Source organism: Pseudopipra pipra, chromosome 19 (assembly GCF_036250125.1).
Source record: "Pseudopipra pipra isolate bDixPip1 chromosome 19, bDixPip1.hap1, whole genome shotgun sequence".
Taxonomy (NCBI): Eukaryota; Metazoa; Chordata; class Aves; order Passeriformes; family Pipridae; genus Pseudopipra; species Pseudopipra pipra.
In genome coordinates this window covers 1,211,475-1,228,548 of record NC_087567.1, presented here as the reverse complement: position 1 = coordinate 1,228,548, position 17,074 = coordinate 1,211,475, and the positions used below count along the sequence as shown (strand labels likewise).

The 17,074-nt window shown below is 52.3% G+C and overlaps 1 protein-coding gene across 6 annotated transcripts in view; it reads right to left on the bottom strand.

The window, feature by feature from the left end:
* The window catches only part of DNAH9 (dynein axonemal heavy chain 9), a 192,266-nt gene that overhangs the window by 160,475 nt on the left and 14,717 nt on the right, over positions 1-17,074 (bottom strand). For 5 of the 6 annotated variants that reach the window (XM_064675620.1, XM_064675619.1, XM_064675616.1 and 2 more), the window contains exons 13-22: positions 15,555-15,810; positions 14,147-14,388; positions 12,998-13,133; positions 11,764-11,960; positions 11,066-11,484; positions 8,921-9,143; positions 6,285-6,451; positions 5,095-5,965; positions 2,650-2,780; positions 1,204-1,330 (exon numbers count right to left, since the gene is read on the bottom strand). In XM_064675620.1, coding sequence (XP_064531690.1) covers positions 1,204-1,330; positions 2,650-2,780; positions 5,095-5,965; positions 6,285-6,451; positions 8,921-9,143; positions 11,066-11,484; positions 11,764-11,960; positions 12,998-13,133; positions 14,147-14,388; positions 15,555-15,810 — 2,769 coding nt within the window. Of the gene's footprint in view, positions 1-1,203; positions 1,331-2,649; positions 2,781-5,094; positions 5,966-6,284; positions 6,452-8,920; positions 9,144-11,065; positions 11,485-11,763; positions 11,961-12,997; positions 13,134-14,146; positions 14,389-15,554; positions 15,811-17,074 lie in introns of those variants that run through there. The other variant, XM_064675622.1, reaches the window with a different exon arrangement.

Sequence of the window (17,074 nt, the reverse complement as noted above, 5' to 3'; positions counted from 1 at the left end):
CACCCAGCAGCAGAAAACAGATCCAAGCAAAGTTAAAGTTTAGTGGCAACAACGGCATTTTTAAACCTGCCCCATTCACGTGCTCATACGAACACAGAAAATGAGGAAAAGCTTAAAAAGGAGAGATTACTCACTACTGAAAGGTGGAATAAGGAATTGATTCCTTATCCAACAGTCTCCATTTGCTGTGAACATGTTGATTGGGTTTACACACCAATGATGCCTCCCAAACCAGGCAAGTCAGGGCACAGCATTGCCAAGAGAAGCAGCTGAGGATTCCTGGCACAGCTCCAGCAGCACCAATAACCAACCCCAACACTGCCATGCTCCATATGGAAAAGCACTCGCAGGACTGAATCCTTTGAGCTCTGCCCATGGGGGATAGAGGTGCCTGACCCTTGGGAACAGCAGGAAGCCACTTCCTACAACAGGAAGGTTCCTACCAGTTCCTCCCCAGGATGGCCCAGCAATCCTCCCGAGACAGCAGCTGGAATGGTGTGTTTGGAGTGATTCCCCCCACCCGGCATTCAGGCATCATCCCAGGAGCCCAGCCTGGAGCAGAGGAGCCTGCTCAGTCAGTGGTGCAGAGGGTCAGACACACAGCCTGGCCCTGAGCCACGGCCACTGTCTGACCAGCACGTGCTTCACCCCCTCCAGGTGCTGTGCTTCCCTCCCCCTACGATCAGGACACCCCAAAGCCCTTCGCAAGGGGGAAGGAAGAAGCAGTTACTAGCAAATGCCTTTTCTGCCCTAAGAAAGGGACCTTTCCAAGCCACCAGTGATCAACACTTCCACATTGGAATGACCAGTCTGTGGCTCTTCCAACAGCAGATGCTGTTTAGTGGTATCCCAGGCTGGGATTCAAGTTTTGGATGAGACCTTCAAGGTGGTTTCCTCCCACCTCGCTGTGTCCCAGCAGAAACAAACCCCCAGTTTTTATGGCACCAAAACCACAGCTCTGCTCAGTGCAGAGCTCCCAGAACCTTCCACAAGCAGCACCAGAGTTAGATCAGAAAACACTCAGGGCACGTGCTGCCTGTCCAGAATGACAGATGAAGATGAGCTGTGAAAGAGTTGTTAATCCACATCAGGGTGGGAGAAAAAGTCCTCCAGAAAGGACACTGCAGAGTCTCAAGACTGCATTTTCCACTGTGACACTCTTGACAGCTGCAAAATGCAAAGCTGATGCACTCCAAGGCTTACCATGTGTGGGTTAGTGCCGTTGGAAAGAATATCCAATAAATCTGTGGAAGAAATGAAGTAAAATCTGGGAAAGGCCAACCTCTTCATGTCCAGATATTCAGCCAAAGCCTTCTCACACAGAGACAACCTGTGGAGACAAAGCAGATGAACAGAGCCCAGGACAGGGGGCTAAAGATCTTTCCATGCTTCGTGCTGCCCTTTGGGTTATCAAGCAGCTTCTCCCCACCATGGGGAAATCCAAGGCACGAGCTGAGCCTGCAGCTGCCCTCCAGCATTCCTGAACAGATCCACACAGCACAAAGTAACTCACAGCTCACTCTCTACTCTGGGGTCAAACACCCGAGAGCCAGGGCAGCCTCATAAAAAAGCAGAAACAGAGGTGGAAGAAGAGGTTGGAAAGATTTGCAGTCTGACCTACTGTTTTAGTCAAGCTCTAAACTGCCACAGGTGGTTTCACACGGGGATGAACATTTCCAGAACGGCTTTTATTCTAATGAGCCACATTTTAAAGTCTGATTCCAACCAACTCAGCTTTTTGTGTTTGCAAAGCATGAAAGGAAACCAGTTTGCTCCGATCTGCAAAATGAATCTTGCAGTGTTCACATGCTAAACTGCTGCTGAGCTTACAAAGTTCCTAAATAACATTCTCTGTGAGGAACATTGGCCTTATCCGATTGAAAATAAAATCCAATCTTTATTTGAAATGGAGAGCTGTTACTGCCAGAACAGCTCCACGGGAACTTTGAAGTGTGTTTCAGGTGCATTCATATGTTAAGTGAGCAGTGTCTCCATCTCAGGACACTCAGGTCTTTCCCAGGGAGCTGTTACACCTTGTGTCACACACAGGGATAATTTTGTAAATTAAAGAACATGGGCTCAGCTCTGCTGCAGATATCATGGAATCATGGAATGGTTTGGGTTGGAAGGGACCTCAAAATCCATCCAGTCCCACCCCCCTGCCATGGGCAGGGACACCTCCCACTAGCCCAGGTTGCTCCAAGCCCCGTCCAACCTGGCCTTGGACACTTCCAGGGATGGGGCAGCCACAGCTTCTCTGGGCAACCTGTGCCAGGGCCTCCCCACCCTCAGAGGCAGGATTTCTTCCCAGTATCCAAACTAGATCCTCTTCTCACACCCTTATACAGCTATTTCAGACACTGTGTTTGGGTGGCAGTGAGGCCATGAGCTGTTCAAACCACCTGGATGGCCCTTAACATGTGCAAATCAATAGTCAGGATGAGAATTTGCCCCTACACAAAGCCAAACTCCACTCAGGGGTTTCAGGGTGATGGGCCACAAGTAAAAAGACTTGAGAAAGGTCAGAAAGGCTGAGATTTGTGAATGCAGATAATGCACAGCCTCAGAAACAGCCTTGGAGCACAATATCAACCAACTCCTTAGAGGTGATTCCCTCTGACAAAATCCTGGGACTGACCTTCTACCTACCTCCTCTGAATGTCCTCCAGCTGTTGGGACAGACCTGGTTTATTGGTGGCCTCAACTACATTTGGGGTTTTCTGAACTTCATAGGCCAGTTCTTTAAAATCCACATCAATCCCTTCAAAGCACTTGGAGTCCTAAAAAGGGACACAAAGGACACAGTCATAGTGACACACAAACTGTGTGCTGAGGGATCCCATCCTCTGAGTGTGGCTTTGGGATGAGGGGAAAGCTCCTCTGCAGAGAGCCTTCTGGCCAGTGCAGAGGGGACCCCTCCTCCACTCCCCAAGGGCTCTCCTACCCATGTGCCTGGAACAAGTTCCCAATCAGGCCTTTGCCTTGTCATTGTATCCCACAGGAGCTGTGGATAAAGTGATCTGTGCAGAAGCCAATCCCTAGGACCACTCATTCCCACAGGATTGAATTCCCCTTTGAATAGCTCCTCCTGACTCTTCATCTCTCATTCCAGATGAATTACCCATTTTCCCTGATCACAGCAGGGGAGATGCTCCCATATGGGGGAAAGGCCACCAATCTCATGGGTGTTCTGCTGTCCCCTTACGCCACACCGCCCATCCTGATGTGGGTGTGGTGGCTGGAAGAGCAGAGCCCTTCCTTGCCCTGAGTAGGGCCATGGAACTCCAGACCACCAGCAGAAGAGCTCCCTGACACCCAACAAAGACCATGAATTTCTGAAGCTAAATAGTGAAAAATAGATAAGTTATGTTCAAAATGTCCCTGCTCCCCCTTTCTTCCCAAGCTGAGCTTCCTGAGTGAGATAGGACACTGCATAAAAGTGCTCCCAGCTTTCCTGGGAACACTTCCACACTAACCTGTGTTAAGCCCCTGTAGCAAGGCTGTGGCTGAAGTCATTCATGGAATCACAGAATAATAGAATGGTTTGGGTTAGAAGGGATCTTAAAGATTATCCAGATCCCCCTGCCTTCACTAAACCAGGTTGCTCCAAGTCCCATTCAGTCTGGTCTTGGACACTTCCAGGGATGAGAATTCCACAACCTCTCTGGGCAACCTGTGCCAGGGCCTCAACATCCTCACAGGGAAGAATTTCTTCCCTAATATCAAAACTAAACTCGCCCTCTGTCAGCTTGAAGCCATTTCCCCTTGTCTTGTCCCTCCATCCCTTGTTCCAAGTCCCTCTCCAGCTCTCCTGGAGCTCCTTTAGGCACTGGAAGGGGCTCTAAGGTCTCCCCAGAGGCTTCACTTCTCCAGGTTGAACACCCCCAGCTCTCCCAGCCTGTCAGCCAGCTCCAGATGTGCATCCTGGCCCTGTCAGCACAGACTCCCCAGCCCTGGATGCATCCCAAGGAGGTTCAGCCTCCAGAGGATCTGAGCTTCATCCTCTGCTATGGAAGGGAACTGGCTACTGGTTCGTGCCACCTGCCGGGTGGGTGCTGAGGTGCAGAACCCTGTGAGATGCAGGTTAAACCATGCTGTGGTTTCTGACCCACCCCCAGAGAGCTGCTGGATGTCACATTATGCTGGCACACAGGACAACCCTTGGGGCTCTGGGACCAGCCCCTGGACACACAGTTTGGGAAGCCAGGTGTGCCCAGCGCTCACCAGAGCAGAGGAGGAACAGCCCAAGCAGCCCAGAGGGAAGGGATGGGGACAGGGTGGGCAACTGTCAGGTGCACACCCTGTCTGGGGGCCAGTCCTCCCTCAGTGACACTGCACAGGTACAGGGACAGTGGGGACACTGCACCTACAGCTCACTCCTCAGTGAAAGGCACGTTCCTCCTCAGCACGGCTGCCAGGCTGGAATAACTCTGGAAGCTGGACTCAAATCCAACCTGAGAGGTTCACCAACGACAACTCTGCTCCATTTCCCAAAGCAGGAGGGGGAGAAGAGCTGCCCTCCCCCTGCACCAGCACTGAAGGCCAGGGAGGGGATGCTGCCAGAGCTGCCTGGGCCAGCTCTGGTTTGATAAGTGGTCACAGCCCCAAGGCTGACAGAGCTCCAGGAGGGTTTGGCTGATCCTCTGGGGCACATGGTGTGACTCTTGGGGATGGTCTTGTGCAGGGCTGAGGGTTGGACTCGATGACCCTTGTGGGTCCCTTCCAACTCAGCACATTCTGTGATTCTGGGATTTGCAGTGCCTGAATAATTCTCCTGGTGCTCTCCCCTCCGAGGGAAGAGGGAACACACCTGCAGCACTGAAGGAACCAGCAGCCTCCTGCCCAGCCCCAGCAACTCTGTATTTGCTATGCAGCAGTGGAGGGGAGAAAATCAGCCTCTCAGCACAGCTCAGGCACAACCTGTGGCACAAAAACATCCCATGGAACTACCACAGCACTAAGGGAGCCTCCAGAGAGAGAAGCAGCGGGAGAAAAGCCATGCTTGGGGCAACTTGGCACTATAGATAACTATTTAATAATAGAGGCTCTTCTTCAATGCTTTCCAAAGAGGAAGCAGGATTTGAGGTTTCCCACCTGGGGCAGCTGTGCCCGGATATCCTCTGAGCCTATGAAGATGCCCTCCAGGTGACACCACGTGCGCTGCACCTCGAACCAGAGGGAAAGGACAGAGTCGGCAGTGGAGAGTTGCCTCTGCCAGGCAGACACCTCCTCCAGGAAGAAAGCAATATATTTGGATGACATCAAATTCTGCAGCTGCACCTGGTTGTCTTCCAAAGTTTCAATGAGCTCCTCATCTGACTTCAGCAAGGGGATGCTGGTGCGGGAGTGAGGCTCGTACTGGAACTCCCTGGTGCTCCAAGTCGCTCTCAGCTCCTTCAACACTTTCTCCATGCTCATTTCTCGCACTGCTTTGTCCACAATTCCATGGACCTCACCCTCAAATTTATGCAGGTTGAGCCTGAGGAGGTCAGCCAGCGTGGTGTCTGAGTCCATCACAAACCTCACACCCGTCACCTGCATCAGCTGGTTCCAGTGCCTTTCTCTGATGGCAGGGTTTTGAAGTTCTGCCACCGCCTTCAGGGCCGTCAGCATGTTCTTCACCTTGCTGTCCAGTCCAGTGAAAGCATCCCATGCCCTCATTTCTTTATCCAGATTCCGAATCTCTCTTGCAAACTTTTTACACTCCAGATCCATGTTTTCCACATTAATATCCACCCATTTGGTGGTCTGCCAGTCACTGAGGCTGGTGTTCACCAGGGAGATCATATCCCAGAGCTCTTTGAGAAGACACAGCTCCTTCCTGCACTGCTTCAGTTGTTTATATTCTGGCACCATGACTTCAAACAGACCAGCTGATTCAGAAATTGAGGTCATGGCTGACTCCATCTGTTTAATCTCCACGTGCTTTGCATCCAGCAGTTGATAAGGCTTTTCGGTGTCAAACCTAGAAATAAATGTTTGTTATTCGTAAGTGATATTGTAACAACTTCTAAAGAAAACATAAACTAAACAGTGCCTCTGAGAGACATGGGAGAGATGAAAGGTCTGTAGTACACCTTGATGGTACTACATGGCACTACCGATGCCACCTTAAAGCAACGATGTGCCCTCAGCATCCAAACCACTAACACTGGACAGTGTTCCCAGGGACACAGCACTGGGAGCAGGTATGGAAGGGCTCTGCATCCTCAGGACACGCAGAGATGAGCACATAGAGCTTTTTTTTCCCTCAGGGCTGCCCTGATGGTATAACCTGTCCATACCTGAAGGGAGCTTCTCTCCCAAACCTCTCCCTGAAGTGGAGCTGTTGGGCGTCAAAGGCGGCGCAGCTCTGGCGCAGGGCGGTCATCTCGTTGGCCTGGAGAGGAGCCACGTGCTGCCTCACAGCCAGGGCCAGCTTCTTGACATGGTTCCACTTCTCTGGCAGCTCCTGTGGGCAAAACAGAACTGCTGGGAGGCAGGACTTGCTGTTCAGTGTAAGACGTGCCTGATCCGTTCACGGGTAACCACAGAACAGGAAAAGCAACAGATTCCGTGTCTAAGACTGTAAAAAAGTTTTGTTGGGATGCCTCAAGTTGTGCCTGGGGAGGTTTAGATTGGATATTAGGAAAAAAACTCACAGAAAGGGTTGTAAAGCATTGGCACAGGCTGACCAGGGCAGTGGTGGAGTCCTCATCCCTGGAAGAATGCAAAAAATGTGTGGATGTGGCACTTGAGGACATGGTTTAGTGGTGAACATGGTGGTGGTGCTGGGGTGAGATCTTAAAGATCTTTTCCAACTTCAACAATTCTGTGACTCTATGAAAGGCTAAAGACACAATTTGGGATAAATATTCCCACTTATTCAAGATTTTGAACACTAATGAAGACCAAGACCCTACAACTGACTGTTCTGATTGTAAAAACATGTTCATAACCACTGAAGAAGATCCCAGACTCAATCCTGGGCTCACGGGATGGTTCAGTGCTCAAGAGAGAACAGTGATTCTGACATCAAGCCCATCAGGGCCTGGAACCTGCTGGGAACAGCTGAAGGCAGGAGAATGGATGTGGATGCAAACTCCTCTGGCTTCCCAGAGCTAAAGGAACAGAGCCTGGGACATTTACTGCCAGGAGATGTTACACTGGGGGGACTCCAGAAAGCCCTACAGGGCTAATCCCTCCAGGATGTGTATACAACATCAGTACCAAATGAGACTGGGTTCTTTCTCAGCTCTGCATCCAACTGTGAGTGCACAGCACTGCTGACAATCCCCCCTCCAGACCTGGCATTTTCTTCAGAAAGGGATTTTATTTCTCCTCACTGGGCCTCTCCAGCCATACCCTCAGCCCAGGCACTGACACCACGGGCTCTGCTGTCCCCAAGCCCCAGTGCTGTGCTCTCCCCACTTCCCCATGTACTGTCCAAGCCTACAGGAAAGATTTTGGGTTTCTTTTCAGCCCGGTTCACATATCTGGGGAGATTAATGGAGACCCACCAACACTATGAAAAGAAGGGAAATAACTGAAGGCAGCTCTGAGGCAGCAGAGGTGACCAGAGTGGGGCTCCTGAAGGGTCTCTCCCTGGCACATCTCATTCCAAATAGAAATCACTATCCAGGACCACAGCAGGGCACACATGGAGCTGCTTCCTTTTCTCCTACTGACTACCAGCTCCACGCCCATCCATCTCCACAGCCACAGAAGGAGCAGTACCTACAGGAACTACTGGTTTTCCCACCCTATAGAGGAGCAAATCAATCATTCACACACGTGTTGCTGCCACTTGCCAGAAAGGATAAGTGTTTTTTGTTATCTCCTGCATCTGCAGGGCTGCCCCACATCCTCATTTCTTCTATGAGGAAAATAAATCAGTTGTTTGAATGTACTTGCACAAACAGACACCACAGCAGCAGCTCCTGGGCAGAGGGATTAGCAGAGTCAGGTTCCAGCTTCATGCTGGACCAAAGATGCTGCAGCAGCCAGAACACCCATGCAATGCAGCCCTGCTGGTGTTCAGAGGTCTGCAGGACCCTGGGTATCTTTAGGACACTTAACTCTTCCAGATTTGGTGACCGACCCCCCACAGATCAGGCTGCGCAAGCAGAAACCCCAGGGATTGCTAAACCCCCTTCGGCTCCATCTGAGCCTGCAGCAGGGAACAGGAGCCTCTGCAAGGCAGAAACTCCTCCCCAGCAGCTCCTGCTTTAACCCTGTGCCCTGCACAGACCCCCTGCCCACAGGGGTCCACAGGGCACCCATCAGCAGGCAGCCACACACTTCTCCACTGCATCCCCTTGGCTGTTGCCAGTGCTGTCCCCAAAGCTGGTTGGGCACTTCACCATCATTACTAACCTTCATCTCACGGTCCCCTTTCCAGAAATGAAAGGAATTCCCAAAAGAAAACTTATTCATCATAGCCACATGTGAAAAGGTGCCAAAATACTTTCATAACCTGCTCTCAGTGATGCCCTCTGGGTCAAGCAGATCTGGTGGTTCAGACACAGTGGAGGCCTGAAGTCCTGTGAGAAGGCAACTCCTCTGCCAACAGTATCCTTCCCATCTCCATCGTTGCTAAGAACCAGCTTATTTTAAAATAATTATAATTGAACCTAATTAACAGATGTGTTTGAAAATGCATTAATTTTGTTCAAGAGTAATCGCTGGGAGTTGGAGCAGGCAATTCTATGTTTTTCATACATAACAAAAGGCTTAATCTCTGCTTTAAAAGAAAAATCTCCATATAACTCCAAAATTTAGAGCTATTAAGGCACATCCTGCAATAGCAAAATACTATCCACTGAGGCCCTCTAATGACAGGGAGCAGGGCCTTAAATATTCCTGCGATGCTCTTCGGCTCCTGCTGCCTTTGCCATCTGCTCCTTGGCAAACTGTGTGTCCACCACAAGTTCTCACCCACCTCCAGTTGCTGGTGGACTTCCCCTGGCACCTGCTGCTCGTAGGCCCTCAGCAGGTCAATGGTTTCCCTCAGGGGCTCAAACATGGCATCGGTGGCACCCTGTCGCTCCTTCACGGCCAGGAGGTGTCCCATGACCTCCACGAGGCCATTGTAATCCCCCTTCTCGACCTTCCTGCTCAGCCCTTTCTCAGCAGTTTGGATGAACTCCTCAAGGTCAGCCAAGCTGTGGAGCACAAAGCAGGGAGGCACAGAATCAGAGCAGTTCCTGTGGAATTAATATCCAGCCTTCCACAGGCAGCTGGGCTGGCAGGGACGGGGACGGCCTGGCTCTCCTTGCCCACTGCATGCTAAGGGCAGCAGAACTGCAATTCATGCTCAAAAGGATCCCTGGATGTGGTACAGCTTCCTGCAAGGAACACAAAGACAGGTTGGGACTTCCCAGGTTGGGGACAGGGGAGCTGAGCAGGAGTGTCACAGAGACAGTGAGCTCAGGGGGGCTCAGAAGAGGTGCCTTTGAGAGGACAGTCTGTGCTGTGAGGGTGGCCCTGGCACAGGTTGCCCAGAGAAGCTGTGGCTGCCCCATCCCTGTAAGTGTCCAAGGCCAGGTTGGACGGGGCTTGGAGCAACGTGGGACAGTGGAAGGTGTCCCTGCCCATGGCAAGGGTGGAACTGCATGATGTCTAAGGTCTCTTCCAAACCAAACCATTCTATGATTCTGTGACAGTTTTCACCCCTTCTCTTCCAACAGAAGAATCCAGTCTTCCCAGATGAACCCACCAGATTGCAAAGCTTCAACAAACAGGGATTCTCTTTCATACACTGCCTCACCTGACAAGGCAACTCCCTCCCTGCAGGCAGAGGGTGCAGGTGATACAAATTCACAGCAGTTCAGAAAAGCAACTAGACATTTGTGAGAGGGAAAAAAATCCATCCAGGTCTTTAAAAACAAAGGCATGATCCCTGTCTCTCAAAGTCCTTGAGCCATAAATCATCAGAGACAAGGATAGTGTTTGGAGGATGTTTCCATACCTGCTTACCCTGTTCTTAACCTCACCAGCTACTGGGTACTTTTAGCAGAGGCAGAATGGGCTCCCGTGTCTCTGGTCCTTCCCAGCACATCCACTGTCCACCTCTCAAAGCACTTACTTTTTAAGTGCCCACTTAAATTCTGTGGATGCAGTTGGGCCTAAATGCATCCTTAAATACTTCACCTAATAAACTGCTGAGTCAGGGACTCTCAATAACAACTCCTAAATGCTCCTTCACAGCTACACAAAAACCTCTTCACACAGAAATTATCTAACAGAATTATGGTCCTGGAAAGACAAAGGAGATCAAATCACCACCCCACGCAGCTGCCTCCTCTACAGATGTCTGTGAACACTTCTCTGGGAGCAGCCAAGACCTGGGACACCCTTCACAACTTCACTGAAGTTGTGACCAGTAAATCAGCTGGGGCATCATCCTACACAGCCCTGGCGGCTGAGCAGCTCTTCAGAGCAGGGAATGTGTTCTTTCTAAACTTACAGCCCAAACTCCTCCTTTTTGTAACCTGGAGCTACCTCCTCATGACAGGCTGCCTGAATTTCGATGCCTTCAGAAACAGAGCAAGTACCCCATGGCACTAATGCAGCTTTACTGATGGCCAACGTCTAATCCTACAAAGCAGGCCCAGAGCCCCAGCAGAGATGGGATTATTTGCCTCAGGTTAAGCAGGCAAACACATGCCCTGTTTAATGCCACATAGCAGGTCCCAGGGCCACTGCCTCAGGGATGTCAGTGGTACCAAGTCCACATCACTGATCCCAGTTTACGCGCCAGCAGAGACCAGGGGATGGAAGACACAGGGATGTGGTGGAGCTGGCACGAACCATGGACCCTTCTCCTCTATTAGCTATCGTAGTGGTCACAGCCCCAGGGCTGCCAGAGATCAAGAAGCATTTGGACAACACTCTCAGACACATGGTGGGATTGTTGGGGTGTCCTGTGTAGGGCCAGGAGTTGGACTCGATGGTCCTTGTGGGTCTCTTCCAGCTCAGGGTATTCTATGACTCAACTGGTTATCAGTGTAAAACAATAAAGCCCAGTCAAGACAAGAGGAATCCCAGGGCAGGTCCCAGGAGCAGAGGCAGGAGCAGCCCTCACCTGTGTGTGACGTGCTCCAGGAGATGCTGCTTGAACACCAAGCTCCACCTTTTAATCTCATTCAGTAAGGCTGCCTTGAAAGGTCGAGCATCAACCCTCACCCAGCCCTGGAAGGTGCTGAGGGGCTCCATGTGAGTCACCTCCTCGTAGAGCCTCTCGTAGGAGTCGATGTGCTCCCTGAACTGCTGCAGCGTGGGCGGTGCCTCAGGGACCATGTCCTGGGCCTCGAGCTCTGCGGCCGTGAGGACGCGCCCGTAGAACAGGAACTGCCGGCTCAGCTCCCGCCGGTCCTCCCCGTACACGTGGGAATAACGCCCCAGGGAACCCCGGAACTCACAGCACGAGGACACCACGGCCTGGACACGGCACAGCAGCTCCTGGCGCAGCTCAGCCAGGTCAGACATGTCCTCCAGGTCTGCCTGCAGAGAGGAGAGAGCAGGGCAGGGGAGAGGAGGGGAGCGGGGGGAGGAGGGGAGGGGAGGAAAAGGGAAAGAGAGGAGAGGAAAGAAGGGAAAATGGGGGAAAAGGAGAGTGAAAATAGGGGAGAGGGGAGAAGTGAGAGGGGAAAGGAGAGACGAGAAGGAAGAGGGGAAAAGGGAGAGGGGGAGGACAGGAGGGGAGAGGAGAGCACAGTGAGGTGGGAGCAGTGGGCACCTTCTCACTGCCACACAGCACGAGGGAGGGCCATGGCCACAGACCTGGTAGTGGGGGAAGCCGCTGTGTGTGGCCAGCCGGGGCACCAACGAGGAGATGTGGTAGATGCTGTTCAGGAGACTTTCCACCATGTCAGAGAAGCCATCATGTGTGCCAGGGTCCAGGGATGGGTGAAATACCAAATCTGGGATCACCAAATCCAGCTGCACTTCAAACAGGGGAGCAAGCCCTGCCTTGGGATCTGGCAGGGAGGAACCAGGATCTTTCTCAAGGGGAGAAAAGGCATCTTGAGCCACCACTAACATCCTACCAGGAGATGCACACAGGGCAGCAGGGACAGCAGGCAGGTGGGAGGGAAACACTCACTCACAGAGTCCAGGGCTGTTGTGTCTGCACAACATGAGGAAATGCTGGCAAAGCAGCTGGTGTGGTGGTACCCACTGAAGACAGTGGGGAACCAATGAGACACAAGTGATTTAAGGACTGGAAAACATGCTGAGGAAAGCTTTAAAGAGACCAGGCTCTTCAGCTACTCCAAAGGGAGTCTGAGAGCTGAACAATTACAGCAAGTAAGTACTTGCAGACGAGAAAAACAACAGGAACCAAGAGGTTCTTTAATTTAGTGGAGAAAGGGATGAAAAAAAACCCCAGCAACCAGAAACTGAAGCCAGATGCAAATGTGACAATATGTGCAAGTTTTTAACAAGATGGTGAAGAACTGGATGCAATTCTCCAACTCAGTGTGCCAGGAGGGAGGCATTCCTGGAGATGTGCTTTAGTTGGACACAAGCTGCTCTCAGCAGAGGGGGCGAACCTCCCCGGTGGTCTTAGGCAGGATGTCTGATCTAGTGGCTGCTGAGCCCAGCTCGTCTCTTCACAGGACTTATGCTCAGGGACTGAGGTTTTTTGTTCATGACTTTCACGAGCAGAAACAGCTCTTGAGACTGCCCACAAATGAAAGATTGTGTCACCTTGATGCTTTGGGCATGGGAGGGTGGGAGATGCTGAAGCCCAAGCCCAGACTTGGGAGGATGTCTCAATTTTGTCTACCCATTAATCCCTGCAAGTGATGAACATTCATCTCTATCCCTCCCCCCGAGGAATCCAGTGATGGAGTCACCCTCCCTGTCTGGAGGCTCCCCCAGAGACAGGGAAGACACCCAGTAGAAAGCCAAGAAGGAGAGAACAACTTGTGGGCATGAGGAAGAGCACAACAGGAGACCTTCCTTTGGAGAGGCTGAGCAGCCACCATGACCAGGGGACAGGAACCAGTGTCACCTGTGTTCTCCAGGAGGTACTTGAGCGAGCATTCAGTGGCAGTGAAGAATCCATCCAGGACTATCTCATCCACATAATCCACATAGGCCTTCCAGGAGTCAGATGCTGGGTCTGCAAGTAAGAGGCTCTGGTTTTCCTGGAAGAAAAAGAAGATGCCTTCAAACACAGCAGGGCTGAGTCTGTTCTCCAAGAGAGCTGCCCACAGTTAAGGACTGATGCCAGTGAGCCCACGGGAACCAGCCTCCTGGAGGGATGGGATAGATGGATGTTGCTATTGGTGGTATGGCCACAATTTCCTCCTGTCAAGGGCTGCTTTGTCACCTGGAACAATTCAAGGGGGAAATGGAGTGCAGAAGAGCCTTGGCAGCTCTGCCACTTGTTCTCCTCCCTCTTCTCTGAGGACACAGGACTCAAGACTGCTTTGCAGCGCTGGGGAAGGGAGCACTGCGGGTCTCAAAGGCTCATCCTGAGGCATGAAGACCCAGCTGCTTCTCTTCAGAGTCCAAGGCCAGACAGTGACCCTCGGGAGAGGGCTGGACATAAAACCATCTCCCTCCAGGCCAAGGGCTGTCCCTGACATGCATAACACCTGACACCAGGCAGGTGAGGAGCTGAGCTTTGGGCCTTCGCCTGGTCTGCAGAGGACTCTGAGCTCTGTCAAAGATGCTGGAAAGCACCAAAGTTTGGGACAGCAGCTTTTCTCTTGTCTCTCAGCTTCTCCCTGGGCTGGCAGCATCACCTCCTGCTCCAAAGAGGGACAAGGAGTCTGAAATCGAAGGGTCAGCCCCAGCCAGCTGCCTCTGTTGGCAGGTAAGTATCTCGGAGCATATTTTTCCTTGGAGCAGGATCCCAAACCCGATGCACCACTCCCCTCTAGTGGCTCCAGCAGCCAGGGCTGCAGCCAGACCCTTCCCTGGGCTGCAGCTGCTCCCAGTCCTGTCACCAGCTGGTGCTCAGCAATGCCAGACCACAGCCCTACACCCCCAGTCCAGCTCACCCATCAGAGCCACCATTAATTAACACTGGGTAAGATTTTCAAATGACTTAAGGGAGCTCATTTAAGGTGCAGCAGCTCTGGACATTTTCACTGGCACAGGAACACACCGAGCCTGTGAGGAGCCAACAAACCCCAGGGAAGGTCCCCCTCACCTTCAGCAGGGAGTGGATCCTCTGCCCGGCCTCTCTGACAAGGCTGTAGCGCTTTTCCAGGTGATTCTGACAGTCCTCCAGGCTCAGCACTGAGTCCCTTTTACCATCCTTCCTCTCCAGGATGGGAGATGCCCACGAGCCCACAATGCTCTGGATCAACTCAACATTGTCCTTGGCTTTCTGCAGCCTCTGCTCGAGGTCATGGACACCTTCCATGACCCCAGAGATGTGATCCCACACACCTGGGGAGAAATGAGACCACTGACTCCCTGTTTTCAGAGCTGCTGGGCCAAGCTCTGGTGCATCTCCCTTCAGAGCAGCCTCTGGCTGTTTCCCCAAGGTCTCATGTATCTCTCACCCATCCTTAAGGCAAGAGACTCACCTGGACCAGCACAGCCACTTCTACCTCCCTCCTTCCCCCACAAGCCACAGTTCAGACCAGCACAGCCTCCTTCCAGCCAGGAGCACCCCCACCATGGGGATGCCTGACAGCTCCTGCTCCCCTGTACCCAGGATGATCTCCTAGTGACTGACCCCAGAGGGAAAAGTGTGGGGAGAGTGGGAACAGCAGGCTGTGTCCCTGCCCTCACCAGCAGAGCAGGGCCCCCCAACCCCAGGCTGTGCCAGCCCCAGGTGCATTCAGGTGCAGGGAACTTAGGGTTCACCTGCAGCAAAAATCCAACTTTATTGTACAGTGGAGAAAGAGTTTTTGAGCCTGAGGATTTTCTGCTTTGCATGTTCCCCAGGGATTTACTTGGTCCTGCTCATACCACAAGCCTGAGGACAGAAACACACATTCCCCCCATGAGCAGTTTGCTCTCACCAAGAGGCTCCCTCTGCTCTGCTTTGCAGCTAAAGCTGCTCAAGGAAGAACTTGGTTAAATCACCCTTATGTCCCAGTGCACAAACACACCCAGCTGCACTATTCCATCCTGCTGGAAAAGCTAATGAGGTGGCCTGGGATGAGTTGTTCCCAGTGCCAGATGGCTGGGCCAAAGGGTTCCCACTCCCTGCACAGCTGGGTTAGGAAGCGGTGACTGAGTGGCATCACTTGGGCTGGCAAGGGGGGCAGCAAGGCAGGGAGCAGATGCTTCAACCCCAGCCTTGCCAGGTCCTGCAAACGCAAATGCTGCCATTTCACTGCTCACAGGGCAGCCTCTCCTGCCCAGAGCCCAGGCTGAACCTGAGGGTAGCAGGATCCTGTCCACAACCCCAGCAGATCAAGGGAATGTGGAAAGAAGCAAGAAAGCTGGGGGCTGCTCCTCATCTCTCCAGTGCCTTCTCTGCTGGAGAGTCCTCTGTCCAACTGGGAACTGCCATTGGGAACCAGAGGACAGAGGTTGGGCACAGGGAGGAATCTGCTGAGACACAGTTCTGTGCTCTGTCCCCTCCCCCAGTACCAGCTCACCCTCCATCTTCCAGGTCAGGGTTTCTTCTGCCTCTTTCAGCTTCACATCGACATCCTGCAGCTGCCCCTGCACCAGGGGATATTCCACCTCCAGCACTGTTCTCAGGACCTTGTTGTATCTGTTCCCCATCAGCTCCAGGTTGGCCACCAGCTGCCGGTAGGACTCCCTGGAGGAGTAGATTCCTGCTGCCATGGGTGGGATGGCTCCTGCCCGGCTGCCTGACAGGTAACTCACCTCCCTGAGCACCGACACCAGCTGGGGACACAAGGCACAGAGCTGAGCACGGGACAACCCTCCCCATGTCCTGGAAGACACCCTCCAACCAACCCTGAGCACCCTGGGGGCTTCCTGCTGCTTTATTCCCAACGCAGCACACTGGAAAGGGTCTGGACGCCTCCTGATCTGTACTACCTATCTCCCTTTGATCTTTGACTCTGGTTTTCTTCCCAGCAAAGGCACAGAGCTCTGCTAACTACCCAGCCAGTAAATTCCATCCAGACTCTGGTCCTCTCAGTCATCCTCATCCATGTGGATCACCCCTCAGATGATGAGGGACTCACATCACCAGTCTCTCAGCAACACTGTTCCTGCAAACAGAGTTTGACCCTTATCTAATTGAAAGAGAAGATGCTCCAGTTCTCTTGGTTTACTGGGCTGACTGGCTTAAAAGTATAAAAAAATTAAAAAAAAAAAGTAATACCATGGCCCCAAGCCTGGTGACTTATGTCATCCTGTGCCCCCCTTCCACCAAAGACATCCAGAGGCTTCTCCTGTCCCAACCAAAGCACTCAGTGCTAGTGCATGTTTGAGGTGTGATGGGACAGGATTGAGGGAGATTATTAAATTACAAACCCAAGTATAAGCAACTCCCTGCAACAAAGGGAGCAGCAGAGTCTGCCAGTGTGATACATCCCCTCTGAGACTAAAAGCCTTTGTTCAGTCCAGTGCCCAGTGAGTGGCAAAATGCTCCTGGGGTTATGCTGGCAGGGTGACAGAAACTCAGTCCATTGTGTGGGCAATGGGGGGGTGAGGAGCTCTCCTGGCTGCAGATGAGCTTGAAGTGCAGCTCCCAGAAAGTCACCTTTCCCTTAGGTTAGCAGAATGTGTTATTCCTTCCTGTGAAGGTATGGGGCAGAACTCTGATCCCATCCCACCCACACCCTCTGGTCCCAGTTCCCTGCCCCTCTTTTCCATAGGAGAACTGGAATCTGCAGGTGTGACCATAAGCAGGTGAAGCCACAAGCACAGGAACTGCATGGCCAGGAGCCTTGTCACTGCCCTGGGTGACAGGCAGGGGTGACTGAAACCTCTCCACCACTGCCTGATGTCAGCTAAACCCCAATGTCCTGCAGAACTGGCCAAGGCCCCTGGAAGCACACCCCCTCTGAAGGAATGGCACAGGGGGGATCAGGCAGTCAGTCGTGATGCACTCAGAGTGTGTCAGTGAAGATAAAGAAAAAAAAGAAATAAAGAAAGAAGGGGTGAAGAGGAGTGCAGGAGGCAGTCTGGAAAGGTGGAA